Below are 23,960 nucleotides of genomic sequence, written 5' to 3' on the forward strand. Positions count from 1 at the left end.
CGTTTAAGGTAAATGAAACTGCCATTCAGGGGGGAAGGGGCAAAGCATACAGCCACCCTCGGGAATGGGTGACGTATGCATGCTAGATGTGGCACGTACGTACTGCACCAGGCATCGGGATTTGTACACTCACAAGTCACAGCAAACCCAAACAAACGCATACAATTTTGCGCAGTAGGGAACAAATTATTCGCCATGTATCCGGCTGGAAGCCATACGAGAGATTAAACAGAGCGATTGGAAGGCATCTACAGGAAGCAGTCCTGTTTCTCACAGCTGCATGTGTTACAGGAAAGACCGGTGTTGCATATTCATTACTTTCCGGATGTGGACCATGCAAACCATTCGGTTTGCCAATTGAAAACGCTCAGTCCTGCGCTATACCTTTGTGCCTGACACTTTGCATTGTTGTGAATTGCAAACATTTTCCTGGTTATTACCACATATAGATATAACTTATTCACTTTCATCGCAACAAACGTTGCATTTGGACCTGAATATGCCGCCTTTATCCCATTTCCTCCAGATACCGACCAAGTCAATCAATCAGGACACTTTATGCCTCGTCGGAGTCGTAACATTGCTTTCCGGTTTCCAGCTAGGTGAGAAAAATGCCAGTCAAACGAGCGATAAGTTACAAGTACACGACTTTTTGTACCTTTTCACTTAGGGAAACATTGCTTGTGTGGGTTTAGTCAGTTTAGTATTTTGGTTCATAGAAGCTCAGAGCGGTAAAGGTACATTTAATTGCACTTTTTACTAAATTTTTATAAATCGCATAGGGAAAATTCGCTGCATATTTTTCTTTCTTTTTAGCAAGTTTTGCTAAAAGGGTCGGTCACTGCAGACGAAAATATAAAATTACACCACCACGAATTGACGGAGAGGAAGCTTTCCAAAGATGCTTTCGAGCCCAGTAAGAGTAACAGTTTTTATATCGGAATATGATGCGCTTCTGTTACATTTATTATTAGCCATGTAGATTTCCGGTCGGCTTATTTTGGTCGCTCTAACGGGTAGTGTTGTGATTTCCGTTGCATATTGGCCCATACAAATTGGGCTGTTTGTACATTCCATTTCTTATACAAAAAAGGAATGACGGAAGGTGTGCGATCATTATCCTCTTCATTAGCCGACTGCCGGCATTATGCACCTCCCCTTTCATACTGTATAGAAGTATTTATTATTATTAACCTGCTCAATAATTATGGCAATGACAATCCAGGGACAGAAATATACCAATGATTTTTGAAAGGAGTTTCTCTCTAGCATTACTTTATTTTGTGGCGGCTTGTCTAGTTAATTATTTTTCTCTATGATGTGTAATTTATTCTACTTGCAGGCAAAACTGTTTGGAGTTTTTCCCGATTTTTATGACTGTTTTGTGGCTGTCCGGCATATTTTTCCATCAGTGTAAGAGACGACAAAAACAATAACTATTGTACTACTAGTTGCACTTTAATTACTACGGTAGCTTTTAATAACGGATCTGATCTAGCTTGCGGGAGTTAGCACTGTAACTTATAATGACGAGTTGCCAGAACCGGAAAGGTTATGCATTCTGTTAATTTTACGTAACTGTTGCAGTGCCGGCCTCGCTGCTTGGCCTTTACTATTTATACGAAAGGGAAAATTACTTCGTGGATTACAGCAGAAATAGCGATGGAAGGTGTGCTAATAATCTTATTAAGGCATTATTATCCCAAAATTTGAAATAATCCCAGTCTGTTGACAGGATCACACCGTTCCGGCGCAGTGCGCAGGCGTTAAGAGCTATGGCACTTTTCTCTGCTCTTGGCCTTTTTAATATCCTGGTGCGCCACGTATTTCATTGGGATTTACTGCAAACCCTGACGGACACCATCAATGTTCCACTGTGACACTTGACTTCCTGACCACAACGCAGTTGCGTATTTTACAACGAAATTCAACCGATTGGCGGGATAAATTTTGTATTGCACCTCTTATGAGACCACATTGGTTTGTGATCAACAGGAAGGAAACAGAATTATATACGTGTTTTCCTTGGCATTTGTTAAACAATTTTGTTTATGTATTTTATAATTTGACCTTTTGTTTCACATAATTTTATTTTCTAACCATAAGTATCACTCTGAAAATTTGAAATCTGAGTTAAGCGGGTTTGTAAATTGAAATTTTGACTATTGTTTTTATTGTGCTCACTGGTCAACAGAACAAGTTAAATAAAGATTTTATGCGTTACAACGGCAACTACTGTATCTTTGTAAATGCGTATTCTTCTGCTGCAACATCCGTTCAAATAATCGATTTGATGATGGCTTTCTATTTTTGTCGTTATTTGCAGAAATGCAAACAGTCATCTCGTCAATGAGTCAGTAATTCACAGTGTTCAAACAGAGTTGAGGAAATTGTGCAGATTTCTCAGGGAATAATCGTTGCTGAGAATGTTGGCCAGCTCCGGTAATCGTTGCATGATGCTTCTCCCGCAGAGTTTGGCGTAATCTTTCATAAGATCTACAATTAGAGTTAAACACCAGGGAATAAAGGAAACCCATTAATCGCGACATGGTATGGTAGTGACGGGAAAAAGGATATCATGCATGAAATCAATGCTGATTTCGCAATCGCCATCCACTCCGCTGTCGATGCCTTGCAGCTTTCTCCAGCCGTCCGATCGGAAAGCGGGATGCAGCATTGATTCCGCGCCCTCGGCTGCCGTTATCTCCTGCAGTGTGTGCAACGCATTGCATGCAATCGGTAGCGGTATTTAATGCGCGATGAATAATTCATGCGCGCTGCACTGTGCAGTTAGCTAATCTCACGTACAGTGACGGCTTGCCGGAGATTTTTAATGTTATCCCGTCCGCTGATGGGAGCCAGAATCCGGTCAATGCGAGCCAGTGTATCCGCACATGTCTCCGGCACGATCTCTGCAAATATTTAATAACATTGTCGATCATCCAAATGTCGAGGGCGCCGCACTTGGCGGTTTTAAGTGGATTGATACTTGGACGAATATCCAATTTGGTCTTCTCTTGTGTCGCTTGGCGGGTGAAAAACTGCATTAGGACGGCCAATGTCGTGGGATTTTCACAATGGAAAACCAGCTCCTCTTCCCTAAAATGAGCGTAAAGTAAAACCGAGCTCGAAAATTGATCAGCTGCAGTACGTCAGGTGGCGTTGCAGAACCTAAAAAAAGTATGCTTTATGGTGCTTGTACTGTTGTACATTCGACCAATGTTTATCACGCTCAACTGTGGACGATTGTTAATGAAAAGTGCCTTTGTTGAATAAAAAAGCAGAGCAATTGCAACCTTTCAGAATTGAGAAGTGTTAGTTGTAAATACACTCACCGGCCGAAACACGAAATTTATTACTATATCATTGCACGGTGCTAATATCCGATCAAGCAAAATTTACTAACTGCAACCACAACTTCTCCGTATGAAAGTGGGTAACCGAAAAATGTTCTCGAGTATTCGTACGGCAGATATTGTGAACCGAGCATGGAGACAACCGCACACAAAATAACATACGGCATCCAAAAGTTCACAAATCATTGTCCCATGTTATTTAATCTGGACTTTATGGAGCAACCCAGTAATAAATTACGTAAGCTTACTCTAATATGCAGTAAAGCATACGACCAAGGGGTAAGTATGCAGAACGCAAAGGTCATACTTAGTACGAGTGACTTTTAATAGATCAATTACAGAGTGCATGGCCGAGCGATGTTTCTAATTCAGAGATTTCGTTCCTGCATCGTACAGTAATTTTTTAAATGATATGATAATATTTACTCTGCTTTATCTACGTGGTCTTTATCGTAGCTTAGCAAATAGCGGCAGTGTGCTTTTTACTCGACTGAAAGTGACCAAAAGGTTTGTAGAACGCTGCCATCGGAGAAGCGGTAAAATGTCTAAGTACTTATATGAGAAGTTGAGAACAATCATTTTTGACAGTTTAGTTAGCACTAAGCGGCTCCCAGATACCGCACATTATTACATGTATACTTATTATCCTTTTTGAATGGTACATGATACATATACTAACTGGTAAACATACGTACTTGATCTGGCACAAAAGGTGCGATCCAAGCAAAATAGATTCAAAGCTAAATGTTCCTTCATGGTCCGATAATTTGTACCCAAGTTTTTCTATGTCTTCAAAGCAGCTGCTCATCCAAGACTGCACTTTCAACGGGCTGAAAGTTCCCTTGATCTGAAGTATGTTAAAACTCCTGCAATGAAATACTTATTGCCATTCAGATGCCTGTTGTCACACAAAACTGTTAAAACAAGTTCACCCGTCAGTTTACATTTATACGCACGAGTAAAACAAACAATAACCAAAAAAACCCAGCCGTAAAAAACTACGATGCGGGTAGTACAGCATGTGTTGTGAACTTACAGTTAGTTTTTTACCCTTCATCTCAGACAGTTTTCAGTTAAAACGTACCTGCTCTGGTCAACCGCAGAAATCCGCCGATACGTTGACAGCGGTGCAATACGAATGGTTTCCCGTTGTGTACATCGGCCGGTGCTGTTGACAGCGGATACGAAGATCTCCAAGAAACCGCTGCATCCTTCGACGGTGCGAAAACAGAATTCCGCACTGGTACAGTTCGGGCGGAAACGCAATGTGGCATTGAATTTGTTACCCAGTTTCTGTTCTGTTTCCGACTCGGTTTTGGTCATCTCGTACGATGCTGTGGCCGGCACAAGAAAATGAATCGGTGCACTGCAACTGATCCATGCTCCTTCCAGCGCAACCGTGGCTGCGATTCGAACGGCATAACATTTATTCTTCGGCTTATCTACAAGCTCGAACTGAACGTTCAGGTCGATTTCGGGTTTGGCAATTTTTCGTTGTACGTAAATCTGCTTCCCTAGAAATTGCTGCGCTAGACTGGATCCGTCCATTTTTGAAGAAAGCGAAAGAGAATTTCACATTCTTACATATTAGTTAATATGGATATCCACAGTTTCAACTTTCACACTGTGGATAAATCATAATTCGATTGCTCCACATGTACATATGTACAGTACGCAATACAAACAGCCGTGTCCATAATCATTGGTGGTTGCGATCGATAGTATCCCACACCTGCAGGACTATACCATAGGAATGTCTACAGGTAAACAGGACCACTTTAGGAATTATGTAGGTTTGATTGATGGGTTCGCACAAAGCCTTTAAGCTTGTTAGTACATTACTACAGTATGTTACACATTTCTTGCATGCTACAGTGGGTACCGTTTCTATTTTACCTTCCAATAATTACGCCAAAAGAGCAAAAGTGGGAAAAATATTTGGGAGCGTATGATCCTGGAGGTTTCCGGCTTTCAACGAAAAGAAAAAGAGTGATTAGGTCAACTCCGTTTGTTCCTTCTGTTCACATTGCAAAATTGCAGTATTACTACTGTCACTAGTAATACCGCCTGCGCGCAGCAGTATATTGAATTCTAGCCGACCACGCCTTTCCGGTTTGTAACTTTGTATACAGTAGCGCAAGTAACACCTAGATCGGATATCATCGCTATTGCTCAAATCCAGGGAATTCCGGGACGCACAGCTGGCGCACTCTAGAATTTCTCGCTTCTCCAGGCTTCTGAACCAAAATCCGGTTGAAAAGTTTTTCTCTAGAGCTTCGGCGAAGCTAGAGCGAATCTTACCGTGCACCAAGCCGAAAATGTCGATCGGTAACAAGTTAGCCATTGATAAGCTGGACTTGAAGGATAAACGCGTCCTCATGCGGGTGGATTTCAACGTGCCCCAAAAGGACAATGGCGAAGTTGCCAACAACCAACGGTAGTTCTGCACAGATTTTCATCTCTTTAATTGGCGTTCATGCGAATGCTGCGGGTTACAGTATTGTTGCCGCGCTGGATTCTATCAAGTACGCCGTGGATCATGGAGCAAAATCCGTGGTTCTGATGAGCCACTTGGGTCGGCCGGATGGACAGAAGAAGGACAAGTACTCCCTGAAACCAATTGTCCCCGAGCTGGAGAAGCTGTTAAACAAGTGTGCATCAATCTGTTCATTCGTTTTTTTGTTGCACTGCATTGAGTTATGACGGTTTAGGAAAGTGACGTTCCTGCCTGACTGCGTCGGAGCAGAAGTGGAAGAACACTGCAGCAAAGCGCAGAATGGTGAAATTATCCTCTTGGAAAATCTTCGATTCCACCCCGAAGAGGAAGGCAGTATGGTAGATGACTCTGGAAAGAAAGTGAAGGCCGATAAGGAGAAGGTGGAGCAGTTCCGGCAGTCGCTGACGAAACTGGGCGACGTTTATGTTAATGATGCTTTTGGTACTGCGCACAGAGCTCACAGGTACTGCAGCCGTTCGTACTGATATATCTATCTTTCCATTTTTCTTTTCACTGATATTTTATACGGAATTTCTGCTCTTCGTGTAAATATTTTTTTCACAGTTTTCTTAAGTGGCGGCACCACTTTTGTCGAGAAATTAATTGAAAATCAGTATGTGTCTTACTCTTTTTTTCTTTTTTAAGTAGTTCTCGTAGTTGTATAATTTTGTTTAGCATTTCCCATTTATTTTAGCTCCGTGGTGGGAGTGAAACACGATAAGAGAGCTGCTGGCTTCCTTATGAAGAAAGAATTGGAAATGTTTGCACGTTGCTTGGAGAAGCCAGATCACCCGTTTCTTGCTATTTTGGGAGGGTATGTTGAGACTTCTATTGCCAGCATGATGCGTGAATTCCTGTTGCGTATTATCATTAAAATTATTGTTAAAAATTCTGTTGCTGTTGTAGTGCAAAAGTTAAGGATAAGATCCAGCTTATTGAAAACTTACTGGATAAAGTGGATGAATTAATTATTGGAGGAGGCATGGCATTTACTTTCTTGAAGCAACTGAATGGAATGAAGGTACATACGTGTAGTGCAACGATTTGCAATAAATTCGGAAAGTTTTTGACTGGTGCAACCGTGCAACTGTACAAAACTGCACTGGTACATATACTGTTTTGCATAGGCTGTTTTTCTTAGATTGGAAACTCGTTGTTTGACGAAGAAGGATCGAAAATTGTGCAGAATTTGATGGATAAAGCCAAATCGAAGAATGTTCAGATCCATCTGCCGGTCGACTTCGTTACTGGCGATAAATTCGAGAAAGGTGCTAAAGTGGGCGCGGCAACGGCTGCCGAAGGAATTCCGGATGGTCAAATGGGCATGGATATAGGACCCGAAAGTATCAAAAAATTCCAGGAAGTGGTCAATAAGGCCAAACTTATTATCTGGAACGGGTGAGCACTCGATTGTATAATAGTTTTAATTACATATTTTGCAGTTAGTTAGTTTGGTGTACCAGTATTGGAGCTTCACTATCATGTACATGATAGTTTTTATTAACCAATATTGTATTACAGTCCTGTTGGAGTTTTTGAATGGGATAGTTTTGCCAATGGTACCAAATCGCTTATGGGTACAGCTGTTGAAGCCTGCAAAAAGGGCGCTGTAGTGGTGATCGGTGGAGGGGACACCGCTACGGCAGCCGCCAATTTCGGTGCGGAAGATAAGGTCAGCCATGTTAGCACCGGAGGAGGGGCTAGTCTGGAGCTCTTGGAAGGTAAACTGTTCTGCTTTCACTTTCATATAAGCTGATTCGGGATAATTAGTTCTATAACTTCTATTACATTTCTACCTGTTGATTGCAGGCAAAACGCTTCCTGGTGTGGCGGGACTGTCGGACGCTTGATAATCAAAACCTGTGTGGATGGATGCTTGGTGTTAAAATATTATGCTCGGTTTTCAGTTGGTGTATTACTCCGGTAGAGCTTTCGTACAAATGTTGGTTTTCAATGGTTTGCAAACTGTGCATATCTTTGCTATATGGTGGATTGCGGTCAGAGCTTAAAAATACAGCGTAAATTACTAAATATGCAGTTGAACGTGTGACTGCATTATTAAAAGTGGTGAAGTTATTAAAAAAACGAAAACGTTCGTGCTGTGCTTCGCTTGCGCTACTAAAAATTAATAATACACCAAATACATGCAAATTGCAAAGAGTTTGATCTAGATGATATTATTTTACTTTAACAGACCGCGGGTGGCAGTCGGCTCCTGAAAAACTATGGAATGTGCAGCGACTTTTTATTATTTGCAGTCTGTGGCCCTGGAATGTGTACAATAATACATATGTGACACAAAGCCCGTTTTTTCAAAAGAAGCCTGAGAAAATTTTAATATAGTTATGTTACTTGATTATTGTTACTGTACAAGTTTCAAATTTTTACGGTTAATTGCAATTTTACCGTTGGCGTTATGTATTATGAATGTAAAATGATACATAACTTACAATTAAGTGATAAGTACTAGTGACTAGCGTGTATCTGTAGATAAGCCTAGATACGGTATTAGGGAAAATCCACTTTTGTCACACTTGGTAACTCTGGGCGTATGTGTATCAGTTTTGTAGAGAAAAAAATCTAGAATTTTTTAGAATCTTCCAAATACAAAAAAACATAACGAATTTGATGCAAAAGTGAAAAAACTACCAATACACGCTACAGCATAGGGTCTATGGGGAAGCACGAAATTTAGCCGTGCCAAACAGAAAAGTAACTGAATGCGCACTGCCAGTAGCACCATTAGAATTCACTTCCGTTTGAGCTTATCCCGGTGTGCGGTAGCCCTAACGTCGCCCATCAACTTTCAGACGCTTTTAGGTCATCTTTGGCGACTTCCCAAAACTCAGAAAAAGCTTCATTTGCTAGACACTTGCAGTTTTATAAAAGTTTAAACCTAATTTTTACGTTTTAGCTCAGGCAAACACAGTATAAAGCAGTCTGTCAGTATGCCATGGTTCGAGAACCTAACCGAGAAACACAACGTTTAAATGGTGGGTCACAGTTTCGAAGATTCGGAAGAACTCGGGGATTTCTCTCCAATAAGCTCGAAAAAAGTTTGAAGAACTTAATATTAAATATCATTTAAACTTGGTTTACTTCTACTTTAGGCCACTGATTCGAAAGATAAATGGAGAAGAACACTGGATTTCGCAGTGTGCAAGAGGGTCTACGACTGTTTGCACGGTTCGGCTTAGTGGTATTTCGGGCACACCATACACCATTAGAAAGAGCATGGAATTTGCTATCTGATTGGTGAGGTTTAATTACGATCCAATCAGAAACCCGACGGGCAGGGCGACGAGAAGTACGAGCATACAGTTTACGAGTACGAAGCACGGCTAGCAAGTCGGTTCCGGTTCAGAGTGGCTGAATATACACACGCTGTAATACCGTATCTAGATAAGCCATTGTTTTACTGTTTTTGGTGTGAGTGGGTTTCTGGCGGTTTATTTGAATTGTCGAGGAATGGGCGGTCGTCGTTGTTCAGCATTTGCCTGCCCAAACGTTCGGCCAAGCAATCAGTCAACAATCTCTTGTGTTCGGACGTTTCATAAGTTTCCTGATCCCAGACACGATGCATATCGACGGTCGCTGTGGATCGCTTTCATGCGGCGCGGTCCTTCGGGGAAACCCTCCACTTATTCATATCTGTGTTCTGACCATTTCCTTAAAGACTGTTCTGAAGAAGGTTGTACAGAACGTTTGAGACTGAAGTCCACTGCAGTGCCAACTATCGCGCCGGGTCATGCTGCATTACAGCCTGCTGGAATCTTGGGCGTCGAACCTAACTCTAATTTCGCCAACCACTCACCACTGCTCGACAGCAGCAAGGAATTCAAGCCACTGGTTCTGAGACGCGGTAAACGACTCCTCCACGCAACCAGTGATGCCCAACGCTCCAAGAAGAGCAGCAATTCCGACGAAGTAGATGATTACATTTCTGAAGATGCTTCCACTGGGGAAACTGGACGCAAAGATGTTTGCACACAGAAACCCGAAATTGAGTGCAAAGTAGTTGCACGGACAGTGGAAGATTTGTTCGATTATACGAGGCTGGAGAGCAATCTGGATCTGGTGCGCCTTCCACCGTTTTGGAACGCATGCGTATTGGAAAAGGGAAGCACGGTTGTCTTTCTGCGACTGGATCCTGATACCTTCGAAACCCTTTTTACTGTCGCAGTTTCGGCTCGGCTGGAAATAAAGATTCTTGTGCGGAATCGCCCGTACACTCCCGGAGATTTTTCGGTTCGCAAAGTGGTCAGCTTCCAGACTATTGCTGATTTGGCGTTCGCCTTGGAAACGAGCACATTATGCCCATTGTCGGAAACAAAGCTAACAAATTCCCACTGTGATCTCGCATACCGCGGAAAAAAGGTGAACTGCCCATCGTGCAAAAGATTTTGTCAACTGCATGCGGCTGCCCAGGAATACGGGGCATGATTGTAGTTAGTATCATTTCGGTCTACCGCGGTGATTCAAATAGTGGCTGTGATATTGTGGACCTGCCTGTTGGGCTCAGTTCACAAGAATTAACTGGAAACGCTTATCTTCTTTGGATTTTCTGAGTCGTTGCAGAAGCAACTGATGGCTGTTATGATCTTGCTAAACTTTTCTAAAATTCCTGATTCCTGAATCTTCTGTTGCTGCCTTTTTGTACATAAATGTGGAAGCCATTTCGCACGAAGTCGAAATAAATACAGGAGTTGCGATCCTCAAACCCGCAGTCGTGGTCAGTTTTGTACGTACAGATATATCTATATATGAAGCAACAACGGGAATAACAATAATTCCGGCTTTTCAAAACTTGTTAACTTTGAATAGGTTACACGCACGAATCGGCACGATTATTGACTACGAAACCATAGACAACAAAAGTCAAACAAAATTCGATATTTAACACAAGCAACAATTCTGAACACGCAATCTTCGGTTCATCCACTTCACTCCTGCATCACAGATTCTGTTGTGGAATCAGCTTGCGCCAGTTTCATCAAAACTTCGGCATATTTCAGCGACGAGGCATTTCGCTGGGCGCTGAAAAAAGATTTGATATTTGTTACAAACAGTGTTTCCAAAAGATGACACTGTGATAATCAGACGATCATTCAGTCAATATATAAAGAAAGCGTAATACAAAGTACTACAAATACAATAACAATTTAATTTTCTTACAGTTTGAGAAAGTCATCCTTTTTTCTCATAAGAGCTTTCTGCAGTAGATGCAGCAGGGGCATGATGGCTGCAGAATTTCTTTTCAGTGCCGCACCGTACTCGAATAGCAGTGTTTGAATCCATGTCAAGTAAAACTCCAAATGGCGTGATCGATCCAATTGCAAAGCGCAAAACTCAAGAAGCACCCGGGCATATCGTTCGCCGATAGCATGGCTGATTAAGGGTACTGCAACAAAGATATTGCTGCGCAGTGCACATATAAAGAAAATATGGTAACCAAACACCATTTACTTTCAGTGACGGGAACCGACTCCACAGCTTCTGTCGTCAAATTTAGCTCGTTCAGTCGTAATGCCATGATGACTGCCCGGCCATAATCGCAAGGTACAGAGTGCAAAGCGTTCCTGACACTTTCTGGCGTAATGGAAGGGTCAAGATCGAAAGGATCAAATAATTCGTCTGTGTGTGTTGAATATACTAACAGGCCTTCCGTTGTGCAAGCAGCCCAAGATTGACCTGCAACAAAGCGAATATCCTTTAGAAAAGGAAAAACATAAATATAAACCATTAACAGCTACTTCACAGATTGCAGAGTAAAGTAACTACCACAAATTACGGGCTGCAATACCATATCTGCAAAATCTATGCGAACAAGGAAAGCAGTTCCTCCGTTTTTCACTTTTTTGTTGTACTGATACGAGCTGCACCACTGCAAACTATACCATAAGTGTAAATAAGTTATTGTCTAATACTAAGAACGCTAATCACTAAAACAGGGAAGAAAATCGAAAGTTAAGTACCGGTTGGTGAAAACTGGACGGAGTAGACCTTGACTTCCGGCTTAAAATGGCGTGAAGCCATGTCGCCAGATTTCACACCGGGCAAGCTGAGTGTTCGGCGATCCGAATCATCTTCCTCCACATCCATCATAGCACGGGCACCGAATTCAGTATTCGTACGGCGACTGAGGAATTCCTGCAAAGTTTCAGTAAGCACAAACCGCGTTTACGTACTCGTACTAAAAAACCGAAATCCTTACCGTCAGTCCGGTGAATGACCAATTTTTTGATACTTCGAACCGGCGAAGTAAAACGTGTTCCTTCGCGTGATAAATACAGATATACTTCGTCTGACCACCTATTAAGATCCAAGAGCCATCCGCTGAGTAACACAAAGTTGTAAACGACCTGCAACAGGTATTATTACAGCGAATACAGCACCAGTAAATCTTTTATGGAAATAATGGAATGCATCTACAAAGGTTTAAATGAATGAAATTACAGAGATAATTAGGATAGTAATCGATAGCTTACCTTCCCTGGGATGCCGTTTTGGCTGATACCATATCGGTTTCCCGGCGAAAGCGGCCAAGGTCAGCTTTAGCTTCAATCAGCCCGATTTGTAGTGAAGAAACGGGCTCGTAAAAATGAATGGTACAATTCAGAGCACAAACAGCCACTTCACTGCCGTCTGGTCTGAAGGCAACGGCCAAAACTGAAACAGTCTTAATCAAAAACATAATCCAAAACAGCTATTTAATTTCCGCAATAATTTATTTACGTACCCTCAGAATGTATACGGATGGTTTCCTGCTGCACTTTGCTTTTAAAAATGTCCCAAACACGAACAGTTTCATCCCATGACGAACTAACCAAGAGCTGATTGGCGCCACAATTACCAAAGGAGATGCCGCTAATGGGTGCCTCATGACCGCTTAGAATCTAAAATATCCCCATGCTACTACTATTCCGAATACAGATAACGCAGAACCCAAGCTCACCTCCATCAAATGTCCATTTTTCATCGACCAGACAAATATTTCAAAAGAATCTTGACTTCCTGCGCAAACCACATCACCACTTGAATCCACTGCTAAACAGCTAAACTGCGCAGGACGCGGCGAAGTAAATGTGCGAAAGTTTCGATAACTAAAACAATACGTCGAACTTACAGTATGGTGACTACTGTAGTGGCTGAGCAAGTAAAAACCTACCGTATTGTATCAAATGCACGCACTGTTCCGTCTAATGATGACGAAATTACTGCTTTACCGCTTTGAGCGACTTTTACCGCGGTAGTGGCAGCTGTGTGTTCCGAAAATGTCACAAAACAAAAGCCCGAAGAGGTATTCCACAGCTTCACCTGTAAGAGTGGCTCTAATTACACATACGAAAAATGGCCAGAAACGAGTTAAATATGTGCAATCACAAAAATATTATAATCAAGGTCAGGTACAGTAATCTTAATTCCGCACCTTCCCATCTGCTCCACCTGTTGCTAAATACTGGCCATCCGGGGAATATTCCAGCGCCAGCAGCTGATCATAGTGTCCTTGTTGTTTCAAAACAAAGCATTGGCTCTGCCATTCCCACACCACCAACTGTCCGAGATCACTCGTACCCAGTGCTAGCCAGTCTCCAGCCCGATTAAAGGTTGCAGTTGTTATGCTTTGCTCGCCCAAACTAGAAAAAACCTTGATGCTCATCATATGTGATCACAAAATACAGAATCAACAATTACCTACCTTAGAGAATGCAGCATGATGAAATCGGGCAACTCATGCAGAAAAAAAGATCCGTTGGAGAAAAACCGAGAATAAAAGCTCATCAATATCAGTTCACCGAGTTCGTTGTTTCCGCTGTCCATTACAGAGTAACACAACTGAACCCGAAGTAGTAATGGATTTTTCGAACACTAAATCCAACGCTGAGAGGAAAGCGAACAAGCTTATTAGTGCTATCACGGTAGTATCACCCAGTAAAAATCAAAAAAGAAAAGCTATTCTGGTAGCATGGTCATAAAAAATAAAAACCGCCAAAATACTGAAATTTCAATTCTGGCCCATTCACAAACGGTTGAAAATATCTTTTTCAGACAAAACGTTATCAAACGTAACAAAACACTTACTTTCCATCCGGGCTGAATTTGATATCCAAAACTTTCCTGTTAAACCGATGCCGGTGAAGAATGGACTTGCTTATTAAACTGATAAGCAGGGCTTCACCATCTTAAAAAGTAAAAAAAGTGGCAAGCTTGCACGGTCAGTTTATACGGACGAACACAATTTATTTCACGACACAGGTACTTTTTAAAAGGCCAATTCAAGCGAAAGCGCACAGCAGCGCAAACGTACCTTCTGTCACGCCGAGCAAGATTATTCCATTCGGAGACAATGCAATAACGTCAAAACTTTTGTGGGCTTCAAATGGAAGAGTTTGCGACTTATTCCTATAAGAAAAATCCGATACTAGAAACCTTATACAAATAATTTGCGATGAACTGAGTGGGAGATTGGTATTCGTTCCGGCCAGTATCGACATCCACAGAAAATCTAACATTAGTAAAGGATTAAAATCCAAAGGAATTGGTGCTTACTGCTTCAAATCAAAAGCCGTAACGCGGTTTCCAACTGGGCTCAGGAGCCGGTTGTCATCAGCTGTGAACACCAAATTCCCCTTGTGATATACGGTCCCCAAAAGGTTCGAGAACTGCAACCAACAACGATTAATGCCTTTGCTCCGTTACCGTGAAAGTTGAAACCCACAAAAAATGATCTAAAAAACTCGGAAAGTGTAACATTTAAAATCATGCATTAATGAAAACGCTGCAATACGTCAAAGTCGTGGACAAAACTTTCATCTGCTGCGTTGCAACATTGAACAATAAACGTTGCATACCTTGTAAGCGAACTTCATTCTCGCGGCTGCAAACTAAGATCAATTGAAAATTCAAGACATACACTGGCTATGCTGCGTTGAACTACGACGATCACAAAAGATCGCGAAAGATCACAGCAAAGAAAAGCTGAAAAAATCTATAAAAAATCAAAAAACCATGTCAGCGGTTTCCAGACTTTTGTATTTCAGATTCCCAATATAAACGTGTGATCGCAAGTTGAACAAATGCATAGTCGCTCTGTTATTGCGCAATGAGATGGTAAGCCACACCCCTGTAACCAAATGGCTGAGACGATGCCACTCCACTACGACTTTTCAACTGCCCTTTCTGCTTCACGAGTTTCATTTACAATAATAACGATTTGCTTTACAGATCTTCCGCCCTCTTTAAAAAAATTAAAATCATTTCAGCTCTTGAATCAAGCTGCAGCGGCACGTTCAGACTTCGAACGTTGCCTACTATTGATGTTCGAGCAGCAAAAACGTATGGTGACTTGTGGAGTATGGTGTTAACTTGCAGCTGGCTGGAGGCGCTCGCCGCTCGGGAGGGGTACATGCTACCGACTAAACGTAAAACGAAGCAGGCACAGACTTCTGGCATCTCTGTTTGTCGCCCACACCAGACTTGTCGTAGAAATTACAGTTTCCTTTGGGTTCATGCAGTTTTAGTTCTTAATTTTATTTTCTTGTTATATCGCAAATCCTGAGCTACGTACGACTCCTTGCGGTTCATCGGAGTGATCGGTAAGTTCAGCCTGAACATGTCCTTGAAAGGTGGAGAATTACAGTCAAACCGTGCTCACGTGAGCGCATGTGGTCGTTTTGCAGGTTTTGCTACTGTGCAAATATTTTTGGAATCTGCGCAAGATGTCGGGAAAAGACGAGAAAATCAATATTTTCCCCTCGCGTATGGCGTTAACATTGATGAAGACGCGTCTGAAGGGAGCACAAAAAGGGCATTCGCTGTTAAAGAAAAAATCAGACGCGCTCACAATGCGATTCCGTGCTATCTTGGGCAAAATCATTGAAACTAAAGTGCAGATGGGAGAAGTGATGAAGGAAGCCGCGTTCTCACTGGCGGAAACGAAATTTGCTGCTGGTGACATCAACCAGACGGTGCTGCAGAGCGTGGCGAAAGCCCAGATCAAAGTGCGCACAAGAAAAGACAACGTTGCTGGTGTGAATTTGCCAGTTTTTGAGCATTTTGTGGAGGGGGGCGACAGCTACGAGCTGACGGGGATTGCGAAAGGTGGTCAGCAGATCGCTAAGCTGAAGAAAAATTATCTGACCGCCGTGAAACTGCTCGTGGATTTGGCATCCCTTCAGACATCCTTTGTAACACTGGATGAAGTTATTAAAGTGACCAATCGACGTGTCAATGCCATTGAGCACGTGATTATCCCCAAAATTGAAAGGACTTTGGCTTACATCACCAGTGAATTGGATGAACGAGAAAGAGAGGAATTCTTCCGACTGAAAAAGATTCAGGAGAAAAAGAAACAAGCAAAAGATAAAAAAGAGAAGAAAAAACAAGAACTCTTATCACAGGGAGCGTTTGCGGAAGATATTTCCGAAAAGACAATATTAGACGATGAAGTGGATCAGGATGTTCTGTTCACATGAATCTTTGAGAGCTGCTGTCTTTACCGAATTTTATTTAAATTGTGCGATAATTACACAAAATCATTAACTTCATCATTTGATCAGTTTCTGCATTCCTAACGTAATGTGTGGCTTTTGGTTTTATCCAGTTTTAGTTGCTGTGTGTTTGTTTGTACTTGTGACACTGTGAAAGATCATACAGAAATGATTGTGAATTGTGATTGAGTATGATCCAGTTATTATTAATTTTATTATTACGCTGTTGTGGTTATATGAGATGAACCCCTTATTCAATAATGATTACTGAACCGTATTTTCGACGCCCTAGCTTAAGAAAATTAAGGATTCAGTGCTATGGAGTATGGACAATGCACATTCGAAAGTACAGTAATGCAAATTAAAATTTCGAAGCATAAAAATCTATTATCCCGATTCCCGAAAGGTCGCTTGCTTTTTGGTTATTAGTGTAGTTTTGGATTATTAACGTAATTTGGTGTTTTATTCATGTAAGTGGATTGCGATAATTTTTACGAAAATATTATTTTACAGTGAAATACTTAAAATCGTTAACTATTGTGAGAGACTGAGAGCACTAAGTAGTTGTTGGCACATTTTTATTTCGTTTAGAGGGTACTGTAGAAGAAAACTTTTAATACAGTACAGATACTTACAATTGTTTAATAGTTTAAATAACAGTACAGTAGTACAGTACTGTACTTATATTTTATTTTCATAATTTTTCCGTTATTTTCTGAGTGGGCTGTGGCCTGTGGGATTTGTTTACAGTTGGCGCGAACAGCTTGACATATCGCTACCAGACAGCCGATGTGGGAGGATGACGCTGCTGTGCAAACCTCAAAGGCCTGATGGCAATTTTTGCACAGGTTCGTATAAGCCGGAACTTGGAAACGAAGCGAACGTATGAGCAATAACCGGGATAATACCATAAGCAGCCAGTTTTAAATAAATGGTCCCATACCATATTTTTAACAGTACCTATCATAAGGTTCCCTGTAGCACGACTACGAATGATGTGGGCGGACTGTTTTCCGCGTCGAAGCACCGGGGCGTTTAAAAACTCCTTCACATGCGAATTCTGTAGCACATCGCCTGCTCAGGGAAAATCGGCGCTGATCAGTCTGCCTCTTTGAATTCTGACGGCAACATTTTATTGATCATTTCCCAAGTTCAAAAAGAGGAACTTTGCTCCAAGGATTCCAGCTCAAATCGTTGAGTTTTTTGTTTGGATCCTTGTTTTCGGCAGCTCATCCTCTTTTCTTACCAAACCCAAAAATGCCCGAGCACGATAAAGCACCCCAGTATACTCCTTTTTTCGGTGTCATGGGCGCAACATCTGCCATGATTTTCAGCGGTGAGTGCCGTTCCCGGATAGCGCTAGTCTTGTACCTATAGCTCTTGTTGAAGTCTTGTAATACACATGTCCCGCTCCCTGTGTGCTCTTGTGGGTGTTAATCGATTGATTTGGGTACTACAAATTCAAGTTTATTTTTCGTTCGCTCGACAGTAACCATAATTTCATTCTTGCCCATTTTTGTGAGACTTGAAAGTAACCATTCTGCAGTAATCACTGACGCACCATAACCTATGTGATGCCTCTTGTGTCTTCAACCTAGCTTTTGTTTCTATCCAGACAGAAATTGGCATTATAATATGATATAATTTTCTTTAATTATGGGAGGCATAGGTTTTCTTGTGGCGCCAACCACTGAAAGGGTGTTATGTTGAATCACGTGCTTGATAAGCGGTCGTACCCCTTCCGCTTTTCGTGCTTTTCGCAAAGACTCCAATAATGTTCACATATGTTCGCAGTTATCTATAAAAGGTTCTGTTAAATTCTTTCAGACTTTGATGATTTCCAGTTTACAAAGAATTGCATCGATTTAAAATCATGTTGATCAAGGAAGCCGCTTGAAGTACAGCTTTTTGATTGGCACTTTTGTAGTGCTCACCAGCTCACGTGTACTATTTATCAGGGCTACTGTCGCAGTATGTACTTTTGTTTACAAAAGGATTATTAGTGCCTCTTCTATCACTTAAAAATTTGTTACGATAATGCTTCTGTTTTTGTCAAGGTAAAGTAAATTTTTTTATTTATTTAAGAAAGATTCAGTTGTTCTTAAGTTATTCGGATGATGAATTAGTCAGAGCACGTGACGCTGGCTTTCCGATGCGAAAGCTCACCCACCGAGCAATATGCGTTACCTGCGGTGTAATCTTGGACATTCCTGGTTCATATTACTCCTTTATCTTACCTAACAATTTTATCTTCACACCTTTCTCGTAATTAGTTAATCGTTAATCATTCGAAGACTGAAAGAGGTTAAGAGCCAGAATTGATACTACTGCACTCTGGCACTGTTGATGTGCCCTGTGAAGGATGCTAATTCGTACTTTTTGGCTTTTCACAATCATTCATTCATAAGCAACACCCTGGGACTTTGCAATGGGATGCATTATGGTTGACATCCGAGTTCTTGTTGGTTTCCGCCTGACTGAGTGAGAGACATGTGTAGCGTGCGTGTTCCCTTCACGGCAGTGGTAATCAAGCAGCCATATTCGGATACTAGATACGGTGTATCTGTGTTTTACCGTAAATCCATACACTGCATCAATGACGTGGTCACGTGGATCCTGTATTATCTTCCCAAATCACAATGGCATAGAGTCATAGACTGAAGCTTTCGTTATTGATCCGTTTTATTCATTCAAAAAATGTTCACACGGTGCGTTGGTCCATTGCAGCGTTGGGAGCCGCCTATGGAACAGCGAAATCCGGCACGGGTATTGCGGCCATGTCCGTCATGAGGCCGGAATTGATCATGAAGTCCGTCATTCCCGTCGTCATGGCGGGTATCATTGCCATCTACGGGCTTGTCGTAGCTGTGGTCATCGCCGGTGGTATCGATAGCGCCGAATACAGCCTTTACAAGTGAGTCCAACAAACAGATAATCCTTTCTTCATGGCAAACAACTTCCGCTTATACCATCGCAGTGTTTTGACGTTAATGCCGGTTATAAGAAACGATTACCTTTAGTTATTTCGCAGTTCTCTTGTGATAGCAGTAATTTGATACTATTCTGTGTTGGCTGCTAATATTCACATCGCAGACTTGAATGTCGAGCCGTTGCTAAAATTGTTGATGGAATGTACGGAGGATGGAATGCTTGTTTTTTGTGTAACTGACGTTGTGCGCCTTATGCTTTCGTAGATCTTTCATGCATCTCGGTGCCGGATTAAGCGTGGGTCTGAGTGGTCTGGCCGCCGGCTTTGCCATCGGCATCGTGGGAGATGCCGGTGTACGAGGCACTGCGCAACAGCCCCGATTATTCGTGGGTATGATTTTGATCCTTATTTTCGCTGAAGTCTTGGGTCTCTACGGACTCATCGTTGCCCTGATTTTGGCCGTCAAACAGTAAAAAGGAGGGAATTAGGCTTTGGAGTTCTCTTGTGCATCACTACACAAGCCGTTGCACCTGGGCACAACAGGCGGTTATTCCTTGCTCTCTTCTTCTTTGATATGATTCCATCATCTCTTATCTCCCCATTCATTTGTGTGTGCAAAGTAACAAATAATCATACTCTTTCGTAAAGTAATTATTTGAGTTAGACTGTTTGCGTTGTCCTTGTATGTTTCTGATGGGTCACCTTGTCTTGTTCCTACTTGAGACGATTCCAGCGCGATACATAACTTAACTTATTTCAAGTATTTGAATGGTTTCTCATTGGGAACAGTCAATTCTGATCTAATGATCACATCGAGTGCATGCGCTGTATTTGCAAATGTTGTCTTTTTGTGTGGAAAATGCAATTGTTGTTCTTGCAACTGTGAAACTGGTCAAAGCTGGCATTCCACCTTGTGATGTTTTAATATGTTGATTTGCTTTGAATTCATTAGTGTTAACGCTGTATGTTTTATGTTTGACTCTTGAATTGTGGTGATTTGTGGTCGGATTTGGTATAAATGATCTTATCGTTTTACTGATTAGACAAAGATCTGTTGATTTATGATTACCACACTTCATAAAATTTAAGTAATTAGTACGGTACAAACTACAAAGTCATTACAATATCGAAATTATTTCTTTGCATCGGGGGTGAATCACTTAACACAACGGGTCATGCAAAATGTGGAAGAGTGAACAGTAAACCTTGACATTTTAGTCCTACCTAGGTTTTTGTTAGAATGATAATCAGACTTCTCATGATCAGTTCTCACGCGATGCAGAATTGCACCTTGCAAAATAACAATTATAGCGACATTGGTTTGCTGATGCATGATGTAATTCTATAATATCAGAAACAATAAATGGAACAAAAGCGCTTAAAGGGAAAAAAACGGTTTTTGCTTTTAAAAAGCTTGCAAGGTCCTGCGACGCTGTAGATGGACACTGGACAGTGGACACGCAAATACGAAAAAACCGGGTATCAGTGAGCCACGGTAATAACACAAAGTTGCAAGCCTGGCACAAACTTTCATGCTTTATAAATTTAAACTGCAAAGGCTCCAGCATGACTTTTGGTTTTGGAAGCTTTAATAAAAGTATAAAATCTTGGAACAATCCCGTTTTTATCGAGATTTAATAAACAACTACAGATAGAGCAAATGATAAGCAACAGAGCACAACAAAAATCGCGAAAGATTGGCGCACGGCAATGTTCTACTCTAGGAATTTTTTGTATGCAGCGCCATCTGTTGGATTCTGGCACAGTGCACCAAAGTGTACCAGGCGAATATATTCACTGTGCTTACGGTAAGTGCGCTCAGTTAGTGCAGTTTACGGTGTACCGGATTGCTGCGGAAGTCGCGTACATCTTGATTCGTGGAGAATTCGCCGCGTTAAGAGCAGGATATCATCTTGTTAATTGAATTTTACCAGATTCCTTAGATCATTGGTATTCCCTTTGTTAAATAATCATGGCGAACGCGGGTCCGGTATCGAAAAAACGTAGGGTAAGTGCATGCAGTACGCGTGGAGGAGAGCCAGTACGTCTTTCGGGTTCCCCACTTGGAAACTTGTGTAGAAATTGGTTTGGAGGTTTTACATTTTCTGGGCCCACTTTAGCCGTGAACATCGTTGCTGCAATAAGAAAAGATATTACTGATTTGCAGTTTATCAATAATGGAGTGTTCAAAGCGGAATTAGATGAATTCCTTAAGCGCGAACTGGCGGAGGACGGCTACAGCGGTGTCGAGGTCCGCGCGTCCCCCACCTCCACGGAGATCATCATCCTGGCCACACGCACGCAGAATGTCCTGGGAGAGCGCGGAAAGCGCATCCGGGAACTGACCTCCGTCGTTCAGAAACGTTTCGCTTTCACCGAGGGAACCGTAGAGGTGCGTAAGCCGACAGCGTTGCATTGTGCTGCTTGGTTACCCTCCTGATTTTCGCTCTTTTTCCCACAATGAGCGCTTTATAAATTACAGTTTAATATTGCCGCACTCGATGTGGATTTATGTTGTATCGTATGGAGGTATTATTTCTGGATTTGCTGTGATTTCTTACTGTCATCCGTTTTATTCTGTATTTTGCGTATCGGCTTTGGATTCGAAAAAAAAATATGACATGATTGTGGTTTTGTAGTTGTACGCGGAGAAAGTGGCCCACCGTGGACTTTGCGCTATTGCCCAGTGCGAGTCTCTGCGGTATAAACTTCTGGGAGGACTCGCTGTTCGTCGGTAAGCAGGAATTTATTGAACAGACGTAACCTGGTTCTCTAGTTGGTTACCTCAAATAATTGGGCAAGTCGATTTGTTAGCTTACAGATTGACTTATCATTTTGAGGGAAAGTAAAGTCTTGATTGATCACTCGGGGAATCTGATATTCGGCTGGGTTTCATGATCATGAAACAGTCTATTAGTGAAAATTTTACATGGCATTGAGTTTTGGTATGACATATTTTGTGTTAGTGGTCTGTTCTTATTGTTAGTGTTTTCTGGCGTTTTTATGTAAAGAAAACTGCAGGTTGTAGCTAAATACCGCGTTAATAATGATGTTGATTTCTTGCACAGAGCCTGTTACGGAGTTGTCCGATATATTATGGAATCTGGCGCCAAAGGCTGTGAAGTCGTTGTATCGGGTAAACTCCGTGGACAGCGTGCGAAGTCCATGAAATTTACGGACGGGATCATGATTCACAGTGGTGATCCTTTGAATGATTATGTCGATCGGGCTGTTCGACACGTGCTCCTACGGCAAGGTGAGTTGATTTTTATAATGGTGTACTTATTACAGAACATGAAGAGTTTCGTGGCTGACTGGATCACCAAATACGTGGCTTTATTCCGGTTATTACTGCCTTCCCTTTCATCAACTGTAATATTATGTGTTTTGTTAGGCGTGCTCGGAATTCAAGTTAAAATTATGTTGGCACACGATCCGGCTGGAAAGACTGGACCCAAACGACCACTTCCAGATCACGTGACGGTGTTGGAGCCTAAAGAAGAGGAACCGCAGCCAGTTCCTTCGAGCGAACAGAAAGAAAATATTGGTCCATCTGTTGGCGGGATGGGTCCAGCTGTATGATTATAACTGAATTTTTTGTTAATGGAAGGGCATTAAGGTAATAAAAAACAGAAGTCAGCTTCGGTTGTATCCCGTTTCCGTCTTCGTGAAAATTTGGTTCTGCAGGATAGCATGAAGTGAAAGTACAAATAAAATCATACTATACGTAAATCAGCTATTGGAATGCAAGTAGTGCTTACATCCTCCCGTATACTTGACAAACAAATTATTTGGCGCACTCTTAATTTTTTCCTTAGTTTTCTGTTACTGTGTAACGTAAAGGTGTTGCACACTTAATTAACTTTTAACTAAGATATTTTGCAATGTGCACAGTAAGTATGACGGGAAATTAATTTTGGAGTCAACACTTCACAGTTTGCAGTATAATCGGTAAGTATTAAGTACTATTAAGGTACGTACTTGATTTTTGAATAACGGAAATTTTACTTTAGAAATTGGAGACTATAATTATTATCACGATTTGGGTGATTACATCCACTAAAGTAGCAGATGCTGGACTTCCGATTATTGGTGAGGCAATTCCTTTTGCCGCAGTAAAATTTTTCGGTAGCTTTCTGTTTCATAGATATAATATAGGTATGTAATACCGTACTTCGCAGTGTTGGCCCGACAAACTGTCGGCGCGGAAGTATCGGAACTGATGCCGACTAGCTGTAGGTAAGTCCCGTTTACGACACGTTCGTTTTTTCGCGACGGGAGCGCTCGCTGTCGGTCGGGAGTTGTCGGGAACGGGAACTTTCTAGGTGCCGGAAAATCCCGATTCCCGTTCCCGTCTTTAGGCTAGATGACATCATACTTCAATACAAAAAAATAGCTTGAAACTTCAAAAGCATTTTTGCTCTTAGAGAAAACTACGGCGAATTTTTTTCAAATCAAAACTCTACTTCTCTCGCTTATTGACGCAAAAAACTTTATAACTGTTAGTAAAAAACCTGCTCGTAAAAAATTACTTCGAAAATTTTTTCGAATACGTCGGGACGGATCGGGATATTTTGGTTGTCACTTGTCGGGAACGCGAACGGGTCGGGTCGGGAGAGATCAATGTCGGTCGGGACCGTAGGTCATACGCCGATTGCGCTGCCGGGCCAACACTGGTACAGTGGTAC

At 41.8% G+C, this 23,960-nt stretch overlaps 9 protein-coding genes across 11 annotated transcripts; 6 read left to right on the forward strand and 3 right to left on the reverse strand.

Moving 5' to 3' along the window:
• The first annotated feature begins 146 nt into the window (after nt 1–146).
• LOC129584847 (microsomal glutathione S-transferase 2-like) lies at nt 147–2,223 on the forward strand. Its single transcript, XM_055477191.1, has 5 exons — nt 147–602; nt 817–916; nt 1,343–1,413; nt 1,588–1,669; nt 1,736–2,223. Exons 1-5 carry the CDS (start codon nt 500–502, stop codon nt 1,878–1,880), a joined length of 501 nt encoding a protein of 166 aa, XP_055333166.1. The 5' UTR covers nt 147–499; the 3' UTR covers nt 1,881–2,223.
• LOC129584846 (uncharacterized) lies at nt 2,137–5,407 on the reverse strand. Of its 2 annotated transcripts, XM_055477189.1 has the most exons (7): nt 5,253–5,407; nt 4,441–5,113; nt 4,052–4,222; nt 2,990–3,099; nt 2,809–2,912; nt 2,578–2,707; nt 2,137–2,508 (listed from the first exon to the last, which is right to left on the reverse strand). In XM_055477189.1, the coding sequence occupies exons 2-7, from the start codon at nt 4,902–4,904 to the stop codon at nt 2,372–2,374; spliced, it is 1,116 nt and encodes a 371-aa protein (XP_055333164.1). In that variant the 5' UTR covers nt 4,905–5,113; nt 5,253–5,407; the 3' UTR covers nt 2,137–2,371. The 2 variants fall into 2 exon arrangements, with proteins under 2 accessions (XP_055333164.1, XP_055333165.1); XM_055477190.1 differs by having other exon boundaries at nt 4,441–5,407.
• A 99-nt stretch (nt 5,408–5,506) lies between these two features.
• LOC129584844 (uncharacterized) lies at nt 5,507–7,948 on the forward strand. Its single transcript, XM_055477188.1, has 8 exons — nt 5,507–5,793; nt 5,855–6,007; nt 6,068–6,316; nt 6,548–6,667; nt 6,760–6,874; nt 6,995–7,251; nt 7,375–7,574; nt 7,663–7,948. Exons 1-8 carry the CDS (start codon nt 5,675–5,677, stop codon nt 7,701–7,703), a joined length of 1,254 nt encoding a protein of 417 aa, XP_055333163.1. The 5' UTR covers nt 5,507–5,674; the 3' UTR covers nt 7,704–7,948.
• A 238-nt stretch (nt 7,949–8,186) lies between these two features.
• LOC129584918 (uncharacterized) lies at nt 8,187–10,560 on the forward strand. Of its 2 annotated transcripts, none has more exons than XM_055477347.1 (2): nt 8,187–8,349; nt 9,262–10,560. In XM_055477347.1, exon 2 carries the CDS (start codon nt 9,322–9,324, stop codon nt 10,294–10,296), a length of 975 nt encoding a protein of 324 aa, XP_055333322.1. In that variant the 5' UTR covers nt 8,187–8,349; nt 9,262–9,321; the 3' UTR covers nt 10,297–10,560. The 2 variants fall into 2 exon arrangements, with proteins under 2 accessions (XP_055333322.1, XP_055333323.1); XM_055477348.1 differs by lacking the exon at nt 8,187–8,349 and adding an exon at nt 8,710–8,846 and having other exon boundaries at nt 8,964–10,560.
• Nucleotides 10,561–10,573: 13 nt separating this feature from the next.
• Nucleotides 10,574–13,609, reverse strand: LOC129584916 (periodic tryptophan protein 2 homolog). The gene is made up of 11 exons (XM_055477346.1): nt 13,553–13,609; nt 13,283–13,490; nt 13,022–13,170; nt 12,809–12,956; nt 12,593–12,749; nt 12,342–12,522; nt 12,068–12,215; nt 11,829–12,003; nt 11,320–11,544; nt 11,029–11,254; nt 10,574–10,890 (listed from the first exon to the last, which is right to left on the reverse strand). Exons 1-11 carry the CDS (start codon nt 13,567–13,569, stop codon nt 10,797–10,799), a joined length of 1,728 nt encoding a protein of 575 aa, XP_055333321.1. The 5' UTR covers nt 13,570–13,609; the 3' UTR covers nt 10,574–10,796.
• A 322-nt stretch (nt 13,610–13,931) lies between these two features.
• On the reverse strand, nt 13,932–15,104 carry LOC129585050 (periodic tryptophan protein 2 homolog). The gene is made up of 4 exons (XM_055477566.1): nt 14,706–15,104; nt 14,404–14,516; nt 14,162–14,256; nt 13,932–14,035 (listed from the first exon to the last, which is right to left on the reverse strand). The coding sequence occupies exons 1-4, from the start codon at nt 14,721–14,723 to the stop codon at nt 13,932–13,934; spliced, it is 330 nt and encodes a 109-aa protein (XP_055333541.1). The 5' UTR covers nt 14,724–15,104.
• Nucleotides 15,105–15,244: 140 nt separating this feature from the next.
• On the forward strand, nt 15,245–16,620 carry LOC129584919 (V-type proton ATPase subunit D 1-like). The gene is made up of 2 exons (XM_055477349.1): nt 15,245–15,449; nt 15,534–16,620. Exon 2 carries the CDS (start codon nt 15,573–15,575, stop codon nt 16,326–16,328), a length of 756 nt encoding a protein of 251 aa, XP_055333324.1. The 5' UTR covers nt 15,245–15,449; nt 15,534–15,572; the 3' UTR covers nt 16,329–16,620.
• An 809-nt stretch (nt 16,621–17,429) lies between these two features.
• LOC129584921 (V-type proton ATPase 16 kDa proteolipid subunit c-like) lies at nt 17,430–20,307 on the forward strand. Its single transcript, XM_055477352.1, has 3 exons — nt 17,430–17,679; nt 19,071–19,257; nt 19,538–20,307. The coding sequence occupies exons 1-3, from the start codon at nt 17,601–17,603 to the stop codon at nt 19,743–19,745; spliced, it is 474 nt and encodes a 157-aa protein (XP_055333327.1). The 5' UTR covers nt 17,430–17,600; the 3' UTR covers nt 19,746–20,307.
• An 802-nt stretch (nt 20,308–21,109) lies between these two features.
• On the forward strand, nt 21,110–22,912 carry LOC129584920 (40S ribosomal protein S3-B-like). The gene is made up of 5 exons (XM_055477351.1): nt 21,110–21,280; nt 21,440–21,664; nt 21,912–22,006; nt 22,341–22,528; nt 22,667–22,912. The coding sequence occupies exons 1-5, from the start codon at nt 21,245–21,247 to the stop codon at nt 22,852–22,854; spliced, it is 732 nt and encodes a 243-aa protein (XP_055333326.1). The 5' UTR covers nt 21,110–21,244; the 3' UTR covers nt 22,855–22,912.
• The last annotated feature ends 1,048 nt before the right edge of the window (nt 22,913–23,960 follow it).

This window comes from Paramacrobiotus metropolitanus, unplaced genomic scaffold (genome assembly GCF_019649055.1).
Source record: "Paramacrobiotus metropolitanus isolate TYO unplaced genomic scaffold, Prichtersi_v1.0 Parri_scaffold0000015, whole genome shotgun sequence".
In the NCBI taxonomy this organism is placed as follows: domain Eukaryota; kingdom Metazoa; phylum Tardigrada; class Eutardigrada; order Parachela; family Macrobiotidae; genus Paramacrobiotus; species Paramacrobiotus metropolitanus.

What these genes read in the sequence shown, in the direction of transcription:
- LOC129585050 (XM_055477566.1), bottom strand. An exon ending in ACGGCTTTTGATTTGAAGCA is followed by an intron (nt 14,257 to 14,403) that starts GTAAGCACCAAT and finishes TTTTTCTTATAG; the next exon opens with GAATAAGTCGCAAACTCTTC. An exon ending in CTTGCTCGGCGTGACAGAAG is followed by an intron (nt 14,036 to 14,161) that starts GTACGTTTGCGC and finishes TTACTTTTTAAG; the next exon opens with ATGGTGAAGCCCTGCTTATC.
- LOC129584846 (XM_055477189.1), bottom strand. Translation starts at nt 4,904, where the DNA reads ATGGACGGATCCAGTCTAGCGCAGCAATTTCTAGGGAAGCAGATTTAC. An exon ending in TCTGCGGTTGACCAGAGCAG is followed by an intron (nt 4,223 to 4,440) that starts GTACGTTTTAAC and finishes ATTTCATTGCAG; the next exon opens with GAGTTTTAACATACTTCAGA. An exon ending in ATCTCCGGCAAGCCGTCACT is followed by an intron (nt 2,708 to 2,808) that starts GTACGTGAGATT and finishes CACACACTGCAG; the next exon opens with GAGATAACGGCAGCCGAGGG.
- LOC129584919 (XM_055477349.1), top strand. Translation starts at nt 15,573, where the DNA reads ATGTCGGGAAAAGACGAGAAAATCAATATTTTCCCCTCGCGTATGGCG.
- LOC129584844 (XM_055477188.1), top strand. Translation starts at nt 5,675, where the DNA reads ATGTCGATCGGTAACAAGTTAGCCATTGATAAGCTGGACTTGAAGGAT. An exon ending in ACTGCGCACAGAGCTCACAG is followed by an intron (nt 6,317 to 6,547) that starts GTACTGCAGCCG and finishes CATTTATTTTAG; the next exon opens with CTCCGTGGTGGGAGTGAAAC. An exon ending in AGCAACTGAATGGAATGAAG is followed by an intron (nt 6,875 to 6,994) that starts GTACATACGTGT and finishes TGTTTTTCTTAG; the next exon opens with ATTGGAAACTCGTTGTTTGA.
- LOC129584920 (XM_055477351.1), top strand. Translation starts at nt 21,245, where the DNA reads ATGGCGAACGCGGGTCCGGTATCGAAAAAACGTAGG. An exon ending in TCACCGAGGGAACCGTAGAG is followed by an intron (nt 21,665 to 21,911) that starts GTGCGTAAGCCG and finishes GTGGTTTTGTAG; the next exon opens with TTGTACGCGGAGAAAGTGGC. An exon ending in GGAGGACTCGCTGTTCGTCG is followed by an intron (nt 22,007 to 22,340) that starts GTAAGCAGGAAT and finishes TTTCTTGCACAG; the next exon opens with AGCCTGTTACGGAGTTGTCC.
- LOC129584921 (XM_055477352.1), top strand. Translation starts at nt 17,601, where the DNA reads ATGCCCGAGCACGATAAAGCACCCCAGTATACTCCTTTTTTCGGTGTC. An exon ending in ATCTGCCATGATTTTCAGCG is followed by an intron (nt 17,680 to 19,070) that starts GTGAGTGCCGTT and finishes GGTCCATTGCAG; the next exon opens with CGTTGGGAGCCGCCTATGGA. An exon ending in GCCGAATACAGCCTTTACAA is followed by an intron (nt 19,258 to 19,537) that starts GTGAGTCCAACA and finishes ATGCTTTCGTAG; the next exon opens with ATCTTTCATGCATCTCGGTG.
- LOC129584918 (XM_055477347.1), top strand. Translation starts at nt 9,322, where the DNA reads ATGGGCGGTCGTCGTTGTTCAGCATTTGCCTGCCCAAACGTTCGGCCA.
- LOC129584847 (XM_055477191.1), top strand. Translation starts at nt 500, where the DNA reads ATGCCGCCTTTATCCCATTTCCTCCAGATACCGACCAAGTCAATCAAT. An exon ending in GCTTTCCGGTTTCCAGCTAG is followed by an intron (nt 603 to 816) that starts GTGAGAAAAATG and finishes CTTTCTTTTTAG; the next exon opens with CAAGTTTTGCTAAAAGGGTC. An exon ending in CAAAGATGCTTTCGAGCCCA is followed by an intron (nt 917 to 1,342) that starts GTAAGAGTAACA and finishes TTCTACTTGCAG; the next exon opens with GCAAAACTGTTTGGAGTTTT.
- LOC129584916 (XM_055477346.1), bottom strand. An exon ending in CAGGTGGAGCAGATGGGAAG is followed by an intron (nt 13,171 to 13,282) that starts GTGCGGAATTAA and finishes CCACTCTTACAG; the next exon opens with GTGAAGCTGTGGAATACCTC. An exon ending in CATCCGTATACATTCTGAGG is followed by an intron (nt 12,523 to 12,592) that starts GTACGTAAATAA and finishes AGACTGTTTCAG; the next exon opens with TTTTGGCCGTTGCCTTCAGA.